The following is a 15,437-nucleotide window of genomic DNA, read 5'->3' on the forward strand; positions in this document are numbered from 1 at the left end:
TTAACCCGTAATATGAAAGATAGGAAAAACTGCCAAAAGTTGGTTTCTGGGTCGAACACGGCCCGTGTTCGAATAGGCTAGAATGACACGGGTCGTGTTCAGCAATACGCCTCGTGTTGATTTGCATTAAACTGACACGGGTCGTGTTTAACATGGTCAACAGCTCCTATTTTGGTCAAACACGCCCCGTGCTCACTTTTCAGTGTAAATTCAACACGCCCCGTGTACCTCTCTGACTCCAATTCCAAACTTGATTTTTCCAACTTTTTCGTTCTTCGCCCGATCGTCCCGAAATCTTCACCAATGCTTCCCGACACTTCCCAAAGCGCGTTCCAACCTCCGGTTTACCTGAAAAAGATATAAAAGTGTGCAAATAAGGTTGTTCTAGAGACTAAAATGAATATGATAAAATGCAAGGAAAAGGAAGAACAATTGTGCTAAATATATGCATAAAATGGGACTAAAAGGTGTGCAAAAAGGTGCACAAATAGCACCTAACATTCATCATTTTAAATTTTCCCACTTTAATTATATTAAATTAATAACATTATATTAAAAAATAAAATAAAATTAATACAGATTATAAGATGATATAACTTCGAGTATTTATTTAAATCAACGATTATAATTTTATATAATTAAAAAATTTTCTTAAGTAATAATTTGTTTAAAACAATTGATTGTAATTCTGATTTTTCAATATAAAAGTTTAATTAATTTTATAACCGTGTTTCTCACGGGTTATAAACTAGTATATATATATATATATATATATATATATATATATATATATATATATATATATATATATATATATATATATAAGCCCCCTCCGTTCAAAATTTCTAGCTCCGCCCTTGTCCCCACAATCGAAGTGGGACATGGATGAACCAACACAATCGGATGAAACACACATCACACATGGATCGAAGGTCAATGTGTGTTGATTTCGTTGTTGCTATCATTGTATTAGTCGACAGATGTCTCAATTTTTATGTTTTTCAACACATTCGATGAACAAAAAACACTTCATGAATCCATTTACAATAGTAGACAATTGCTTCAATCTTTATAATAGAGTTTAATAGATGTTTTCACTTATTCATTTCTAGTCATTATATTAAGGGCACTTATATGAATTCGGTGTGATCCTATTGGGTGAATTGTGGCCCCATACAACTGCGTCGGATGGTATTATTGTTTGATGTCCATTTTTACAAATGGTTTGGACTTAGATTCACGTGATGATGTCCTAACTCTTGGATTAGAAAAGACTATAACTAGCTAGGGTATTTCCGTATTTGTTGAGAATTTGCAAGGAATTTTTTTTAATGAACAATTTTACGAAATATGCATATTGTTGTATGCTTGACTTGAAGAGTTCTAAGAATCCATTATATTTTTCTTGAAGTGCACAATTATTTACCGTGAAATGCACTCATATAGTCTTTACCCTAATTTTCACTTTTAAGGCTTTTCATGGATATGAGAAAACAAAGGGAAGTTAAGAATCTACTATGATAACCATTTATTTATTTAAGGACATCATATTCTTATTACTATTTGATATTCCACCAATCCTATCCTAATAAATAAGTGGAATCGTGCCATGTGTCGGTCTCCCAGGCCGCTAAAATAGAGTTTTCCCACTTCTTTTCTTCAGCTCAATTTACGTAAATGCCCTTCTAAATCTTCAATCATCCTCAAATCTCGGTCCCTTAGTTGTGATCTGGATTTCAAAATCCCTAATTCACTCCTTCAGTTGTAAATCAATCAGTCGCCCCTTTAATATTTTGAAAGCTTGAAAGTTTACTTAGACGATTCAACTGCATTCTTGCTTTGTAACCTCTAATTTCCATTGACTCCTTTTCTTTAATCTTTTTGGTGAGCTCGGATGAAGGAACAAGAGGAGGAAGCGATGGCAAATTTGAAGTGGATGACAGATCAGTTGGGAGAGAGACAAACACCAATCTACCAGGGTCTTCCACCACCTCTCCCGCTGCCGCCTCAAGCAAATCTCGCTCTTCTCAACATAGGTGACGACGGAACGACTGGTGACACACCCACAAAAACATCAATCGATGCCATATACAATCTCTTCCACACCTGCTTCAACTTCGTTGGTGGCTCAAAGTTTGTCGTCTCGGTTGCTACTTCCTTGCAAATCAAAATCTAATTTTTTTCTACGGTTGACGATTTCATACCATCAGTCTTGCACGCTTTTATCGCGATAGATTGTTGTTGCTGCAACGGATGACCATCGACCCCAATTGCCATAAGGTGATTTGAATGAAACATTAGGTTTTTTTACTATCAGGTATCACTTAAATTATTTTGGAAGACAACAAAGTGATATGTCGGCATCCGTTCTTCATTTTTTATCGAACCCAAAATCCTTTTTCCCCCAAAAAGTAAGTTCTTCACTCCAATTTGTAGTTGAATTTTGTTTATTTTTGTTGATTCTGTCCATATTGACATTTTTTTCATTACACCCAATAATTTTCCGTATATATTTTTTAAAACAGGTAATGTTTTCACTTTGGATGTGAATGAAGATTATTAAGATTTTCTATAATGGCAATTAGATTTATACCCTGTTTGTGAGTTGATATAGATCTTATTTAAACCTCACGGTATTCCATCAACATGATAGTCCTTTAATGTAAAGTTTAGTGTTTGGGGAAAGGGTAATGAATGATGTGGCACACATCATAATATTTGGAGTTGGAGACTATCCACAGTCTGCCATTGTTGTTCAGTAATTTAGAAGCATTCCTTTCAGGGAAAAACATTGGCTTGTGATATAAGGCAAGAATACGGATCCTCAGTTCATCAGGTAGAATTTCTGTGCTGATCGTTGACTTATTAGAACAAGTATTGTGAATTTTACTCAGTTCCAATGCTTTTGTTTGCCTATTATCAACGATTTTAATGGCCACTGTATTTTTTGTTGATTTTGAACAATTTTCTGTTCACTATATGTGAATATGATATGTAGAGAACTATTCAACAATTTTACTTTTTTTTTTTTTCTCATTTTCTAGACCTACCAGTTCAATACACAACCTCATTTCTACTTTGAACTGTGACTCTTCTGCAATCTTAATTTTTGAAACAAAGCTAGATATTAACAAACAACTTTTTTTTGTCCCATTTTTACATCTAAATCAATGTAATGCTAAAACTCGATTTTACTAGCTAGCTATAAGAAAATAACATTTCTATAGTAACAAAGGGCACATTTCTTTTGATTGGAGAACCGTGAAGGAATAGTTTCTACTTCCATTTGGGAAGAAATATTGCCTGGGTTTTGGGTAGCTGAGGTAAGAAATAGCATCCCACTTTCATTTCTCATTACATATTAATTTTTTTATAAAATTTCCGACTTTTTCATCATGGACAACTTCAAGTCTTGAGAAGGTTGCTTAAATTGGACCTATAATATGTTTCTTCTAAAAAAGCAAATTATGAATTTATTTGTTTTAAATTATGGCAACAATGCATCAATCTGGTGTTTTCTATGGTCTATTTGTACTTATCAACATTTTTTTAAACAGCTACTAATTTTGTCACCAGAGGATGTGCTGCCAACTGTCTACTTGTGCACAAATAAGATTGCTCCTGACCAGGAGAACACAGTTAGTTACAACCTTTTATGTACACTATAAATATACCTGAATGATATCATATCTCTTTGGGTAATTCCTGTAAACATAGAAAAGATCTTGTATCTTTGTCAAATGGATTCTCACTCTCTACTAGGTGATTATGAACAAGACTTTGAGATTTTCTGTGTGTAAATTCTAGATCTAAAGCTGTGTATTCAAAAATAAGGGCAGATTTGAAATGTTTTCTTCATTTTGTATTCACAGAATCACGGTTCTTGTGCATTGGAATGGTAAATTTTTAGTTGATAATATTTACATTGTTTGAATCTTTGATTGTTTAGAATTTTCAAACACTGTATCACTCGATTGTATTCAAACCATTTCTACAATATGTGATTCACTATTTATTTTCTTGTAATTACAATGGTGGAAGCATTGTGACAGCAGCAATTGAAGAGGCATGTGGAACAAACAAATTGAAGATTCGCGAGATGTACAACACTTTAGGTGATCTTGGTAAGTGTTATAATTTATAATTTATATTTTCTCTAATTAACATATTTTTCATACTAAATAATCTCTTTAAATAAGGTGATGCGGCTCAACTATGTTGCCAGACACAAAAACTATTTGCACCTCCAACTTCACTCTTAATCAGACGTGTTTATTCAGTGCTTCATGAGATAAGGTATGAAATATGTTTATAAATTTGGCCCATTATTTTAGAATTTATTTACTTTTTGTATATTGTTATAGAAATCTCATTATTAATCTAATGAGGTCTTGTAGAGAGATGGAGATAAAGTTTATAGTGACAACATTGGTAACTTTTTACTTTTCAATTTTTAACATTTTATTAAACTTTTTGATTTCTATCTCTAAATTCCTATTTGTAGGTCACCAATTTAAGAATTGAAGCCATGATGAGAACTGTCATTTATTTGCTAATTCTTTAGCCCATATAGTACTTGGATTCCAGTATATGTTCAAAACCATGAACTTTATTTTCTTTAGTTGTTTAATAACAAACAAATATTTTTTTTGTTATTTTTTTTTCATAAAATTAATAGTCAAATTAATAGTCAGTTAATGTAACTTATTTTACTTTGATAAACAGTTAGATACAAAAGAGATTAATGATATATATAATGTATCTTTGTCATTTTATATTTATATTTATAGCAAATTTTTCAAACGCATAAAAATTTCATTTTGGTACCTTCTAACTAATAAGATTATCTTTTTTAAACATAACTTTTCTTAATGATGATAGATTTTGTAATTTACTTTTAGAATTAATAAGTTACTAATAATGTAATATTTATCTCTTGCTTTATTATATTTTTAAATTAGTTTATATTTCCTTTTGGTGACAAAAATACTAATTTCCATTCAGTCTTTTAAAGGGATCTTTATTAAAATTTATCTTTATTTTCATGTTAAAATAACCAAATTTAATACATTACATAATTTTATTTGGTGAAACACAAATTATTAAATATGACTATTTAGATTTGTCAGGTTGATGAAGAAAAATATCAAAACACGATAGAGGAAATGAAATCTCTAAGTTATAATAATCTATCCGACTCTTTTAAACAAGCGAACAACTGATTACTTTTATAAAAAATAAAAAAATAAATAGGTAATCATTTAAATATAAATTTATAATATATATTATATAATGATTGAAAAGACATTATATGGAATATTTTTTTTATAAAATCTTAATATACATGTTTTAAAATTTTCTATTGGTTAGATACCCTTTTAACAAGTTTGATTTGGAAAATAGTAAAACTGTTTTGTGCATAATTTATTATTTTTATATTCATTGCCAAAAAAATAATTAGTTTTCCAAATTTATTTTTTGTATTAAACAATTAGTTATATGAAGTATGTTTCATTTTTGTAAATGAAGTATGTTTTATTTTTATATATTCATCTAAGGACAATAGTTTGACTTATTTGATGATAGTTGCATGCTATATCAGTTAAAAATATTTTCATTGATCAAAAATAAGCTAAAAATATTTTCATTCAGTTAAAAAAATATTTTCCTTCTTCAGCTTGAAAAAGGGAGAATAAATTCTTTAGGTTTATAATCTTTTGACACATTAGACAAAGCACAGTATTAATGAGAATTATTCAAAAGGGTAAAAAATATTTGTCAAACATAATGGATGTTTTAAATTTGCTTTACTCTAATAACGTAGAGTACACAAGTTATGAATATTGTTTTCCCTTTTCAACTGTGCTTTCCATGGGTTTAAATTTATTACAAGTCGTTTCACACAAATAATATGTTTCATTATACAAAATCATTATTTTTATAAAATAGATGGATTTATGTGTTTAATTAAATACATACAAATTACAAAATTATTAAAATAAATACAATATTACAATTCATAAATTTTTCTAAATTAATGATAGATTATTTTAATATGTAATCAATTTTTAAATTCTATTTAAAATTATCACCCGTGGGTTCCACGGGTTTTCACCTAGTGCTAGAGAATAAAAGGGTAGAAATAAGGCATATATTCCTATCTAATAAACGGAACCTGTTTGACACGTGTCCTAACAAAAATTCACTTTCCTCCCAATGTTAAATCCCATTTTTACCCCTGCTTGGTTTCACGTAGCATTACATACGGAAATTATATATGGAATATGGCAATATAGCAATTTGAATGTGGAATTTGGAATATGGATGGAAATCGAATGGAATATTGAATCAATTTCGTTATATGCCCGCATCTTTTTATGGTATCAATATCAATCATATCAATTACATTTAAATTTGATTATTAGGTCGATCTGATCTTATTATGTTCAATATATAATTGAAACATACGAATATGAATCATTCTTTACAGCATCGTCTTCCAACAATCAAGCATCATCCACACTTCAGTTATTAGATATTCAATCAGCGACTTCAATCATTCGGTAAGTTTCTTCTTCTCAAAAGAACGATCAAAAACTTATTTGACAATCATAATTCGTCTGAATATGGTTTTGTTCATCTATCGCTCCCCTTTCTCAATCGAGAGATACCATCGCAAATTACCAATCGTAGGCGGCAGGCCCCCCTCTCTATTTCTCTCTCTCTCTCTCTCTCTCTCTCTCTCTCTCTCTCTTATCGCATTCTGCTTTACTGCTTACGTTGCTTCTTCGAGTTTATCTCATTGAACTATTGAAGGTACGCCTGCGATTGGTAAATAAATAGATTTATATGAATTAGGACTTAGGCCACATTAACGTTGTATGTTATTGTTTTACTTATAATTACCGATTTTATCACTGAGGCTGTCAAATTCTATGTTTTTTGTTTTTTCTGAACCTGATATGCTCGATATATCATAATCTGTAAATCTGTAAATATGGAGAATGTATTCTCATCTTTTTATATAATTCTCTATTTTTTGTTTTTTCTGAACCTGATATGCTTGAATCATTGAGGCTGTCCCTGTTTAATTTTCATCTTTTTATCTGCCTACTACTTCAGGGACATATTGGTAATTTTCACATCAGGGGTATATAGTTTGTTTGAATATGTTTGAATGTTTTATAATACTTTATTGTATTATTCAGAATCTTTTTATCCGCCTACTACTATAGGGACATAATTGTAATTATGTTTGTCTGGACATAATTGTAATTATGTTTGTCTTTATATGTTCTGTGTAATTTTGTTCCATTATTTTTTCTTAATATGTTAGGTCTTTCTGTGTAATTTTGTTCGATTTTAGTTATGAACCTGATATGCTTGATATATCATAATATGTAGCTATGGAATTGGAAGTCAATTCATCAAAATCATCCTCCCTAATAGTATCCTTTCCAGCCATGCTTATCTTTATATAACATAATAAACATTAGTTCCAATAGTTACAAAGTAAAATAACAGAAGGAAAGAAAAATGTATTCCAACAATACAGTACAAAAAAAAAATTATATGTGCAACAAAATTCGAAAATATTACATATAAAGGCATTGTACTTTTGTTTTTCATGTTATAAGTAAGTTCAATGGACGAAAATGCCCTGTTTGTTTTTCATCTTTTTATCCGCCTACTACGCTAGGGACATATTGGTAATTTTCACAGCAACGGTATATAGTTTGTTTGAATATGTTTGAATGTTTTATAATACTTTATTGTATTATTCAGAATCTTTTGAACGTAAGGCAACAACAAGTAGAGAAAATTCACCTTTGTATGTTAATTAATCATTTTCCAGTTACAAATTGACAATGGTAATTAGAACAATTTTTTTCTATTAAATTGGTTCACCAAGTAAAAAAATTGGTTCACCAAGTAAAAAAATTGGTTCACGTCATGTTTATAGGCCAGATTCATTGACGGATTACACAAAGAAACCTAAAAGTACCGTCAAACTCATACAAATAGAAATGTAATTCTGATTATTTTTATTTTTTTAGTTTGAGGGTATTTCTGTCACGTTTTATAGAAATATTTTTTTTTTTCTGTTTTTTGTTATATTTTCCCTGCTTTGGTATTACGTGATTGTATTTTGTATTACTTGATTGATTGGACCCATTTTGAATTAAGAGGCATTTATGTCATGTTTTACTATAATTATATTTTTTGTAATTGATGTGAACCGGTTTAAACCAAAAACATATTAACTAAATCCATTTGTAGACTAATTTCTTTAGTATTGGGAGTAGAGTATCTATGTTTGCCTTATTTTTTATAAACTATAAGGTGGAGGTAGTTATCATTTTTCATTTTAGCTTTTTCTAATGTATACCTATTTGCATATAATTTATAGTGACTACATTCATGTTACTGATTTTGATAACTCAATGATGGTTTGTTTAAAGGGTGTGGCTCGGTTTTTAATTTTACCCGATATTTTGTAGTTTTTCTCTTATTTTACTTATTATGTCATTATATTTGCATTAGATAAAAAAAAACTTATACCTGAACTTACTTGATCGAGACATATTTCTATTAAGTAAAAGATAAAAACACCTTGGTAATTGTAGAACTCTAACATCAAATATGAATAGGGAAAATGACTTATTAAGGTAACTAACTATTTCAGTTGTCTATATATAGGTAATGTTCTTTTTTTTTTTTGTACACATTAAGGTAACTAACTTGTTTTGTTTGTTCACATTTAGGTAATATGATCGGCTATTACCTGTTTTTGCTTATGTGGCATCCACCTGGCATATGAATTGAATACGGTATACCTACGTGGCATGGTGCATATATGGAAAAATGACTTATTAAAGTAACTAACTATTTCAATTGTCCATACATAGGTAATGTTCTTTTTTGTACACATTAAGGTAACTAACTTGTTTTGTTTGTTCACATTTAGGTGATATGACCGGCTATCACATGTTTTTACTTATGTGGCATCCACCTGGCATATGACTTGAATACGTTGCACCTACGTGGCATGATGCATATATTGTCTTCATTCGATTACATTATAACTGTGTCATACGATTCCCCCCTAATTCTAAACCCTAGATCGATCGACGATGGCTTCTTCTTCCTCATCTTATTCTTCAAAATGACAAGATGAATTTCAAGCTGATCATCCATGTGATTGTGGTTTACCATCTCATGTGAAGATTTCAAGAACTCCTGCAACATATTCAACCATATTGATTTACCATCGAGTTTTAACAAACTCTAAATTTTCTTCTACGGTTGTCAGGAGCTCTTGAAATCTTCACACGAGATGGTAAGTCGCAATCACATGGATGATCAACTTGAAATTCATCTTGTCGTCTTGAAGAATAAGATGAGGAAGAAGAAACAAAACAAGTCATATGCTAGGTGGATGCCACGTAGGTGCAACGTATTCAAGTTATATGCCAAGTGGATGCCACATAAGCAAAAACAGGTGATAGCCGGTCATATTACCTAAATGTGAACAAACAGAACAAGTTAGTTACCTTAATGTGTACAAAAAAAGAACATTACCTATATATGGACAACTGAAATAGTTAGTTACCTTAATAAATCATTTTCCTATATATCCACCATGCCACGTAGGTGCAACGTATTCTAGTCATATGCCAGGTGGATGTCACATAAGCAAAAACAGGTGATAGTCGGTCATATTACCTAAATGTGAACAAACAAAACAACTTAGTTACCTTAATGTGTACAAAAAAAGAACATTACCTATATATGGACAACTGAAATAGTTAGTTACCTTAATAAGCCATTTTCCCAATATGAATAAATAGGTTAAGCGGTGTGGTTTTATGCAATTTAAGTAGGTGTGTCTTGTAGAAGGGGTATTTCTGTCACTTGCATATTTCACGCCTCTTCATTAAAAAGAAAAGCATATATGTATGTCGATCCATTATCCGCTGTTATAATGTATCATGAGGTTTGTTAATAGTTATAAGTATGTTCAAAGGACGAAAATGCCCTCGCCACATATATCTCATATCTTACGTATTACATATACAAAATTAATGTGTTACGGGTATATTGGTAAACTTATTTATGGTTGTAAATGATTTTTTAAGAGGCATGTGGCAAAACTGATTGTTTTAATTACCATTATACCATCTGTAGAACTATTTTAAGGATTTTATAATTTTTGTTCTTATTATTAGTACTCCATGGACATAATGGTAATTTGCACTCAACCACATTAACAATTAATACATTTCCTGTTATTTTAGGAATTTATAAATGCTTCGTACCCATTAACTTCTAACAATTGTGTTTTTTTCTATTTTTTTGTAACATTTTTTTAAAATAATTTATTCTTTATATAGCATTGTAATCCATAATATTCAGTTTGTTTTGATAGTTGATTTTCAGACTTTAATAGACGTCACATGGTGTTTCTTGATTGCTCCCTCATTACAAAAAATAATGATTTGCCCTCACACTTCATAAATCATTCACATATTTAAAGATGCATTTTAGTTATCTTCATATTTAACTTTCGATGATTTGATTGCGTTTCTATTTAACATATATTCAAATTTATATACTTTTTTACAAATTTATATTAATTTTAATTTTAAATAATCGATACAAAAGAATTGATAATCTTAACTCTTATTAATAATATCATTTTTTTTATAAATTTTTTACCCATGGTTTCCAAGGGTTGTAACCTAGTATATAAATATAAATACAAAGGTTAGTTTCATTTCCATGTATATCTTCTTCTTCTTTTTCAATAAATTGTCAAGAAATACTATTATTTTGACCTATTAATTTAAGCTTATTTCTGAATTTACTTCTATGATATAATAATTCATGGTATCTACCCTCTGGAGCAGGCTTGCTCGTATGGATAGAGGTTATTGTGACTCGTATGGTTTCAAGAGAGAGCTATTTTTGTTTTTGTAATTATACTATACTAGGTATAAAACCGTGTATTACACGGGTTGATTAAAGAAAATAAAATATTAAAACTCAAATAATAAGTATTTTTTAAAATAAAATTTTGAAATAAAGAATAAAGAAACATAGTAATTGAAATTTATTATAATATTTATTACATTTGATACTTTACATATATAAATATAAAATTATGTGGCTTTTTAATTTTAAAAATTGAAAAAAAAAACATAAATTGACATGTAGATATTATTTGTTTAAAAAATATCACAAAATAATAGGTATCAAAACTCATTAGAGATTGACATGTGGCAAAAAAAAACATTTATTTATTAGAAAGGATATTAAAAAGAAACTTATCAAAAACGATTGTTTCTACCCTTTGATCCTCAGTTTTTTGAAAATAACATTTTTCACATTTTACTTTTACTTCGTAAAATCTTATTTTCAATCTCTCGATTTATAAGTTTCTAAAGTGTCACTTTCATCCCCTTCATTTTTTTTAATGTTTCGTGTTTAGTTCTGTAGTATATATAACTAGGGAAGATTCTTCGCTTTGCGGGGTTGGATATGCCATAGGAATAGACAAAACAGGAACAACATTGGTGTTTCCAAAATTGTCATTGGACTCTTTGTTTGGAACCATGTTGAAGTGTATGTCAACAACAAAGTTATTATCTTCCATACCTAGCTATGATGCTCTTCTCTTCCTAGCACATATCTCAAATCGTAAAACCAAACATGAAATTACAGTTAAGCTGTAAAAACCAACAAAATTTTAAACAAATTAGCAATTCAATTTAAAATTAACAAAACTCATTATTTTTTTAGTTTATGAAAGGTTAAAAAGCTCTTCTCTAATAGTTTGCTCTACTTTAGAATTGAAAAGAGGCATAGTGAGTGACATTCTGAATATTATATTGTGGTCTTATCCTTTAATTTAAATTAACCAACCACCAACTACCAAACATCATTCATAACTTTTTGTAAGCATTTGCCTGATATTATCAGGTAATGTCAATCTTTTAGACAGACAAGCAAAAAAAGTATTTATAATCAAAATCTCTTTTAAAACAACTTAATTTTTTATTTATTAGAAGATACCAGGATGGAATCGTCCAGTAATCGAATTGCTTTCCTGAGCTTGCCTCAAATGCATTGTCAAAGTGTACTTATTCACCTGAAACAAGATCCATCAATTAAACTATTATTTTGTTATTCTCTAGAAAATAATTAAAGATATTTGCTTTCCATAGAACTATATTGATATTTAAGCAATGGAAAAGTGTAAGATTGTAACCTCAAGTGTCCTGATTGGCTTTTGATATTGGGTCAACAACTACTTAAACTGTTGCACTTCTTGGCTCCTCTCATGAGCCCATTTGGGCATACGGGTCGCTCCAGGCCAGAAAAATACCATTGACCATTGACCATTGACCATTTAATGTTTATGTTTATGTCTTGAGATCATCTAATATGGCACTTGGTATACATACAATGAGTTGGCAGGATGTCTCCAGTACCACAGTCTACAACCACACATTCCATTCACATCAGAAACAAAATTACATTTTACATTTTACAAACAGGGAGATAGATGTAGGTGAAGCCTACCTGCTGATATTCCAATTCAAATTTCAAATAATAATCCCTACAACTCTCCACCATATTCGCCAAGCTTTTCAAATTCTTGACTTCTTTACCATTTAATGCAAGAACCTAGACCCATTTAAACATACATACATACATTGCCACAAAGGATCAATAACTCTGTAAAACTAATTCCATTCATGCTTTTTCTCATATTTTATAAATCTAACATGGGTGTTCACAATCTCCTCATATCATATGTTGATATCTGCCAAAAGTACCTTCACACAAAACAAAACCGTTTCACTACTTTATTACACAGAGTTGAATAAAGAATAAAACAATTTCAAAGGGAGAAAAAGTTAGGAACCTGTGAGACAACTACAATCTGTGACACCCTCACGCTCAAACACTTACTTTATGTAATTTGTCATTCCTGAGTACCTCTTTTCAGAGTGGTGTCCCTGTTCTTAAAGCCTCATCCTAACAACCAGTTCAATGACAATGTTTCTCCAATAATAACCTCATACTTTACAAACCAACCATAAATAAATAAAATAATATCATTCAGACCTATCCTACCTCATATGGATATGTGAGAGCAGATGCAAATACTTAATACTTTAGAAACTGAAAAGGCCACAACAACATCATGTGCACCAAGTTGATCCACCTCTATATTATATGTGACATGCCCATTGTCATCATCATCATTATACCAATCTTAAGATTATATACATAAATAACAAATAACCTTTTGGGATTTTTTTTAGACCATTTCTACCTAGATAGCCTTTATTCTTCTCATATGCTGGAAACTGGATTGCAACATGGCTGATACCAGCCATTGCAGGTAGAAGATCATTGTGGTCCACGAAAGATATAAAAATAAATTTCAGTATATATCTATATATAATGTGGTGCATGGAATTGGAGTGGAGTGAAGAGAAAAACTTCAAAACAACAACAAATTACAAACAGCAAGTTATAAATTCTTTCTCTATTAAGCTTAAATGAGTAAAGTTAACCTAAATAGCAGGTTAGTTTCATAAAGGAAAAGTTGTAGCATCCATTGGAAGGACAAAACCAAGAAAAAAATGGAACCAAATTCTTTTGTAATAGGTTACCTACTCCGACAGAAACCCTTATTCGGATTCCAATAAACGGAGGGATGGTGCATAGGCGATTGAGCAGGTGGTGATTAATGGTGACAAAAATTGATTCCTGGCATTCACTTCGTTGCCGATCACATCGCCGATTCTAACATTACACCGATAGAGATGGAAGGGTATGTGTGGAAGGAAGAAAGAGATGGAGGAAGAATGTGGAAGGTCGTAAGAATTAATAGATGAAGCGGTAGGAAAGGTTCGAGAAGTAACACCAGATTGGATAGAACGATAGAACGGGTGGTGGGGGAAGCAAGCAAATACCATGTAACACAACAGGTGTTACAATAAATCAGACATTGATTAAAAAAAATTGGAAGGGGTCCAATCACAACCAAGTCCTGTTCACCTGACATTTCAAAATTAGTGTGTGTGTGTGTGTGTGTGTGTGTATATATATATATATATATATATATATATATATATATATATATATATATATATATATATATAATGACTTTCTTATACTTTTCAGCCATCTATTTTGTAAAATGTCACTTTAAATCCATTGACTTTAAACTTTCTAAAATGTCACTTTCACCCCTTTTATTGTTTAAAGGTTTGTGTTTAACCCCATAATATATATATATATATATATATATATATATATATATATATATATATATATATATAGGTCCAGGTTCATTTGAGACCATTCTAATTTTGTGAGACCGTGAAACCAAATCTAAAAATAATTTTAAAATGCAAAATAAATGGAAAAATTCAAAAATTCTTTTTTTAAATATTATTTTCGGAACTTGAATTAACTAAAAAAAATAAAAAAAAAATCTCGTTTTGTTTTTTGAAAAATACGTGAAATATTCTAAATAGAATATTACACTGACATATTCTAAAAAATAACTTTAAAATGCAAAATAAATGGAAAAATCTAAAAATTCTTTTTTTAAATATTATTTTCGGAACTTGAATTAACTAAAAAAAATAAAAAAAAAATCCTATTTTTTTTTGAAAAATACGTGAAATTGTACATATTCTAAAATGCAAAATAAATGGAAAAATCAAAAAATTCTTTTTTTAAATATTATTTTTGGAACTTGAATTAACTAAAAAAAAATTTAAAAAAATTAAAAAAAATGCATCTCACGGTTTCACAAAATTAGACCGTCTCACATGAACCTAACCCTATATATATATATATATATATATATATATATATATATATATATATATATATATATATATATATATATATATATATATATATATATATATATATATATAATATGATTTTTCTACGGTTATCACCCGTCAATTTTGTAAAATGTCACTTTGACCCATTGGCTTTGAACTTTAAAAAATATCACATTCACACACTCTGCTTTGTAAACTATCATCGTTACCCCCATCCACAAACAATTTTGTTAGTGATATCGATCTTTTATATTTATTTACCTACAAATATAAGTGTACTTAACTTTCATCAATATAACGGTTAAAATTCAATTTATAAAATGTATTAGCATTGCCGCAAAGCACAGCGGGCAAGATATTAATTATATTTAGTTTGCACTCTTATTCATTCTTTGTCCCACGTTGTCTTATACTAGTATATAATAGTTACATTTCCCTTATATAATATAATTCTCTTGATTGAGATATCTATAATCTTGGTAGTTGTATATGTTTATTTCTAGTCTAAAAGTAAATATAAAATTTCCTAAGGCACTAAACTAGGGCTGTAAACGAACT

The 15,437-nt window shown here is 29.7% G+C and overlaps 1 protein-coding gene across 12 annotated transcripts; it reads left to right on the plus strand.

Annotated features, from left to right (window-relative positions):
• Window positions 1-1,689: 1,689 nt before the first annotated feature.
• LOC145008694 (DNA ligase 6-like) lies at window positions 1,690-10,035 on the plus strand. Of its 12 annotated transcripts, XR_013663593.1 has the most exons (10): window positions 1,690-2,411; window positions 2,526-2,836; window positions 3,558-3,898; window positions 4,056-4,124; window positions 4,200-4,296; window positions 4,398-4,431; window positions 4,505-6,380; window positions 6,491-6,563; window positions 8,766-8,878; window positions 8,969-10,035. XR_013663593.1 is itself a non-coding variant. In XM_078967292.1 (7 exons), exons 3-7 carry the CDS (start codon window positions 3,847-3,849, stop codon window positions 8,772-8,774), a joined length of 300 nt encoding a protein of 99 aa, XP_078823418.1. In that variant the 5' UTR covers window positions 1,692-2,411; window positions 2,526-2,836; window positions 3,558-3,846; the 3' UTR covers window positions 8,775-10,035. The 12 variants fall into 12 exon arrangements, 2 of the variants coding, with proteins under 2 accessions (XP_078823418.1, XP_078823417.1); XR_013663592.1 differs by having other exon boundaries at window positions 8,766-10,035; XR_013663591.1 differs by lacking the exons at window positions 8,766-8,878; window positions 8,969-10,035 and adding an exon at window positions 7,123-7,389.
• Window positions 10,036-15,437: the final 5,402 nt, after the last annotated feature.

This window comes from Lactuca saligna, chromosome 8 (assembly GCF_052625555.1).
Source record: "Lactuca saligna cultivar CGN05327 chromosome 8, ASM5262555v1, whole genome shotgun sequence".
Lineage (NCBI taxonomy): Eukaryota > Viridiplantae > Streptophyta > Magnoliopsida > Asterales > Asteraceae > Lactuca > Lactuca saligna.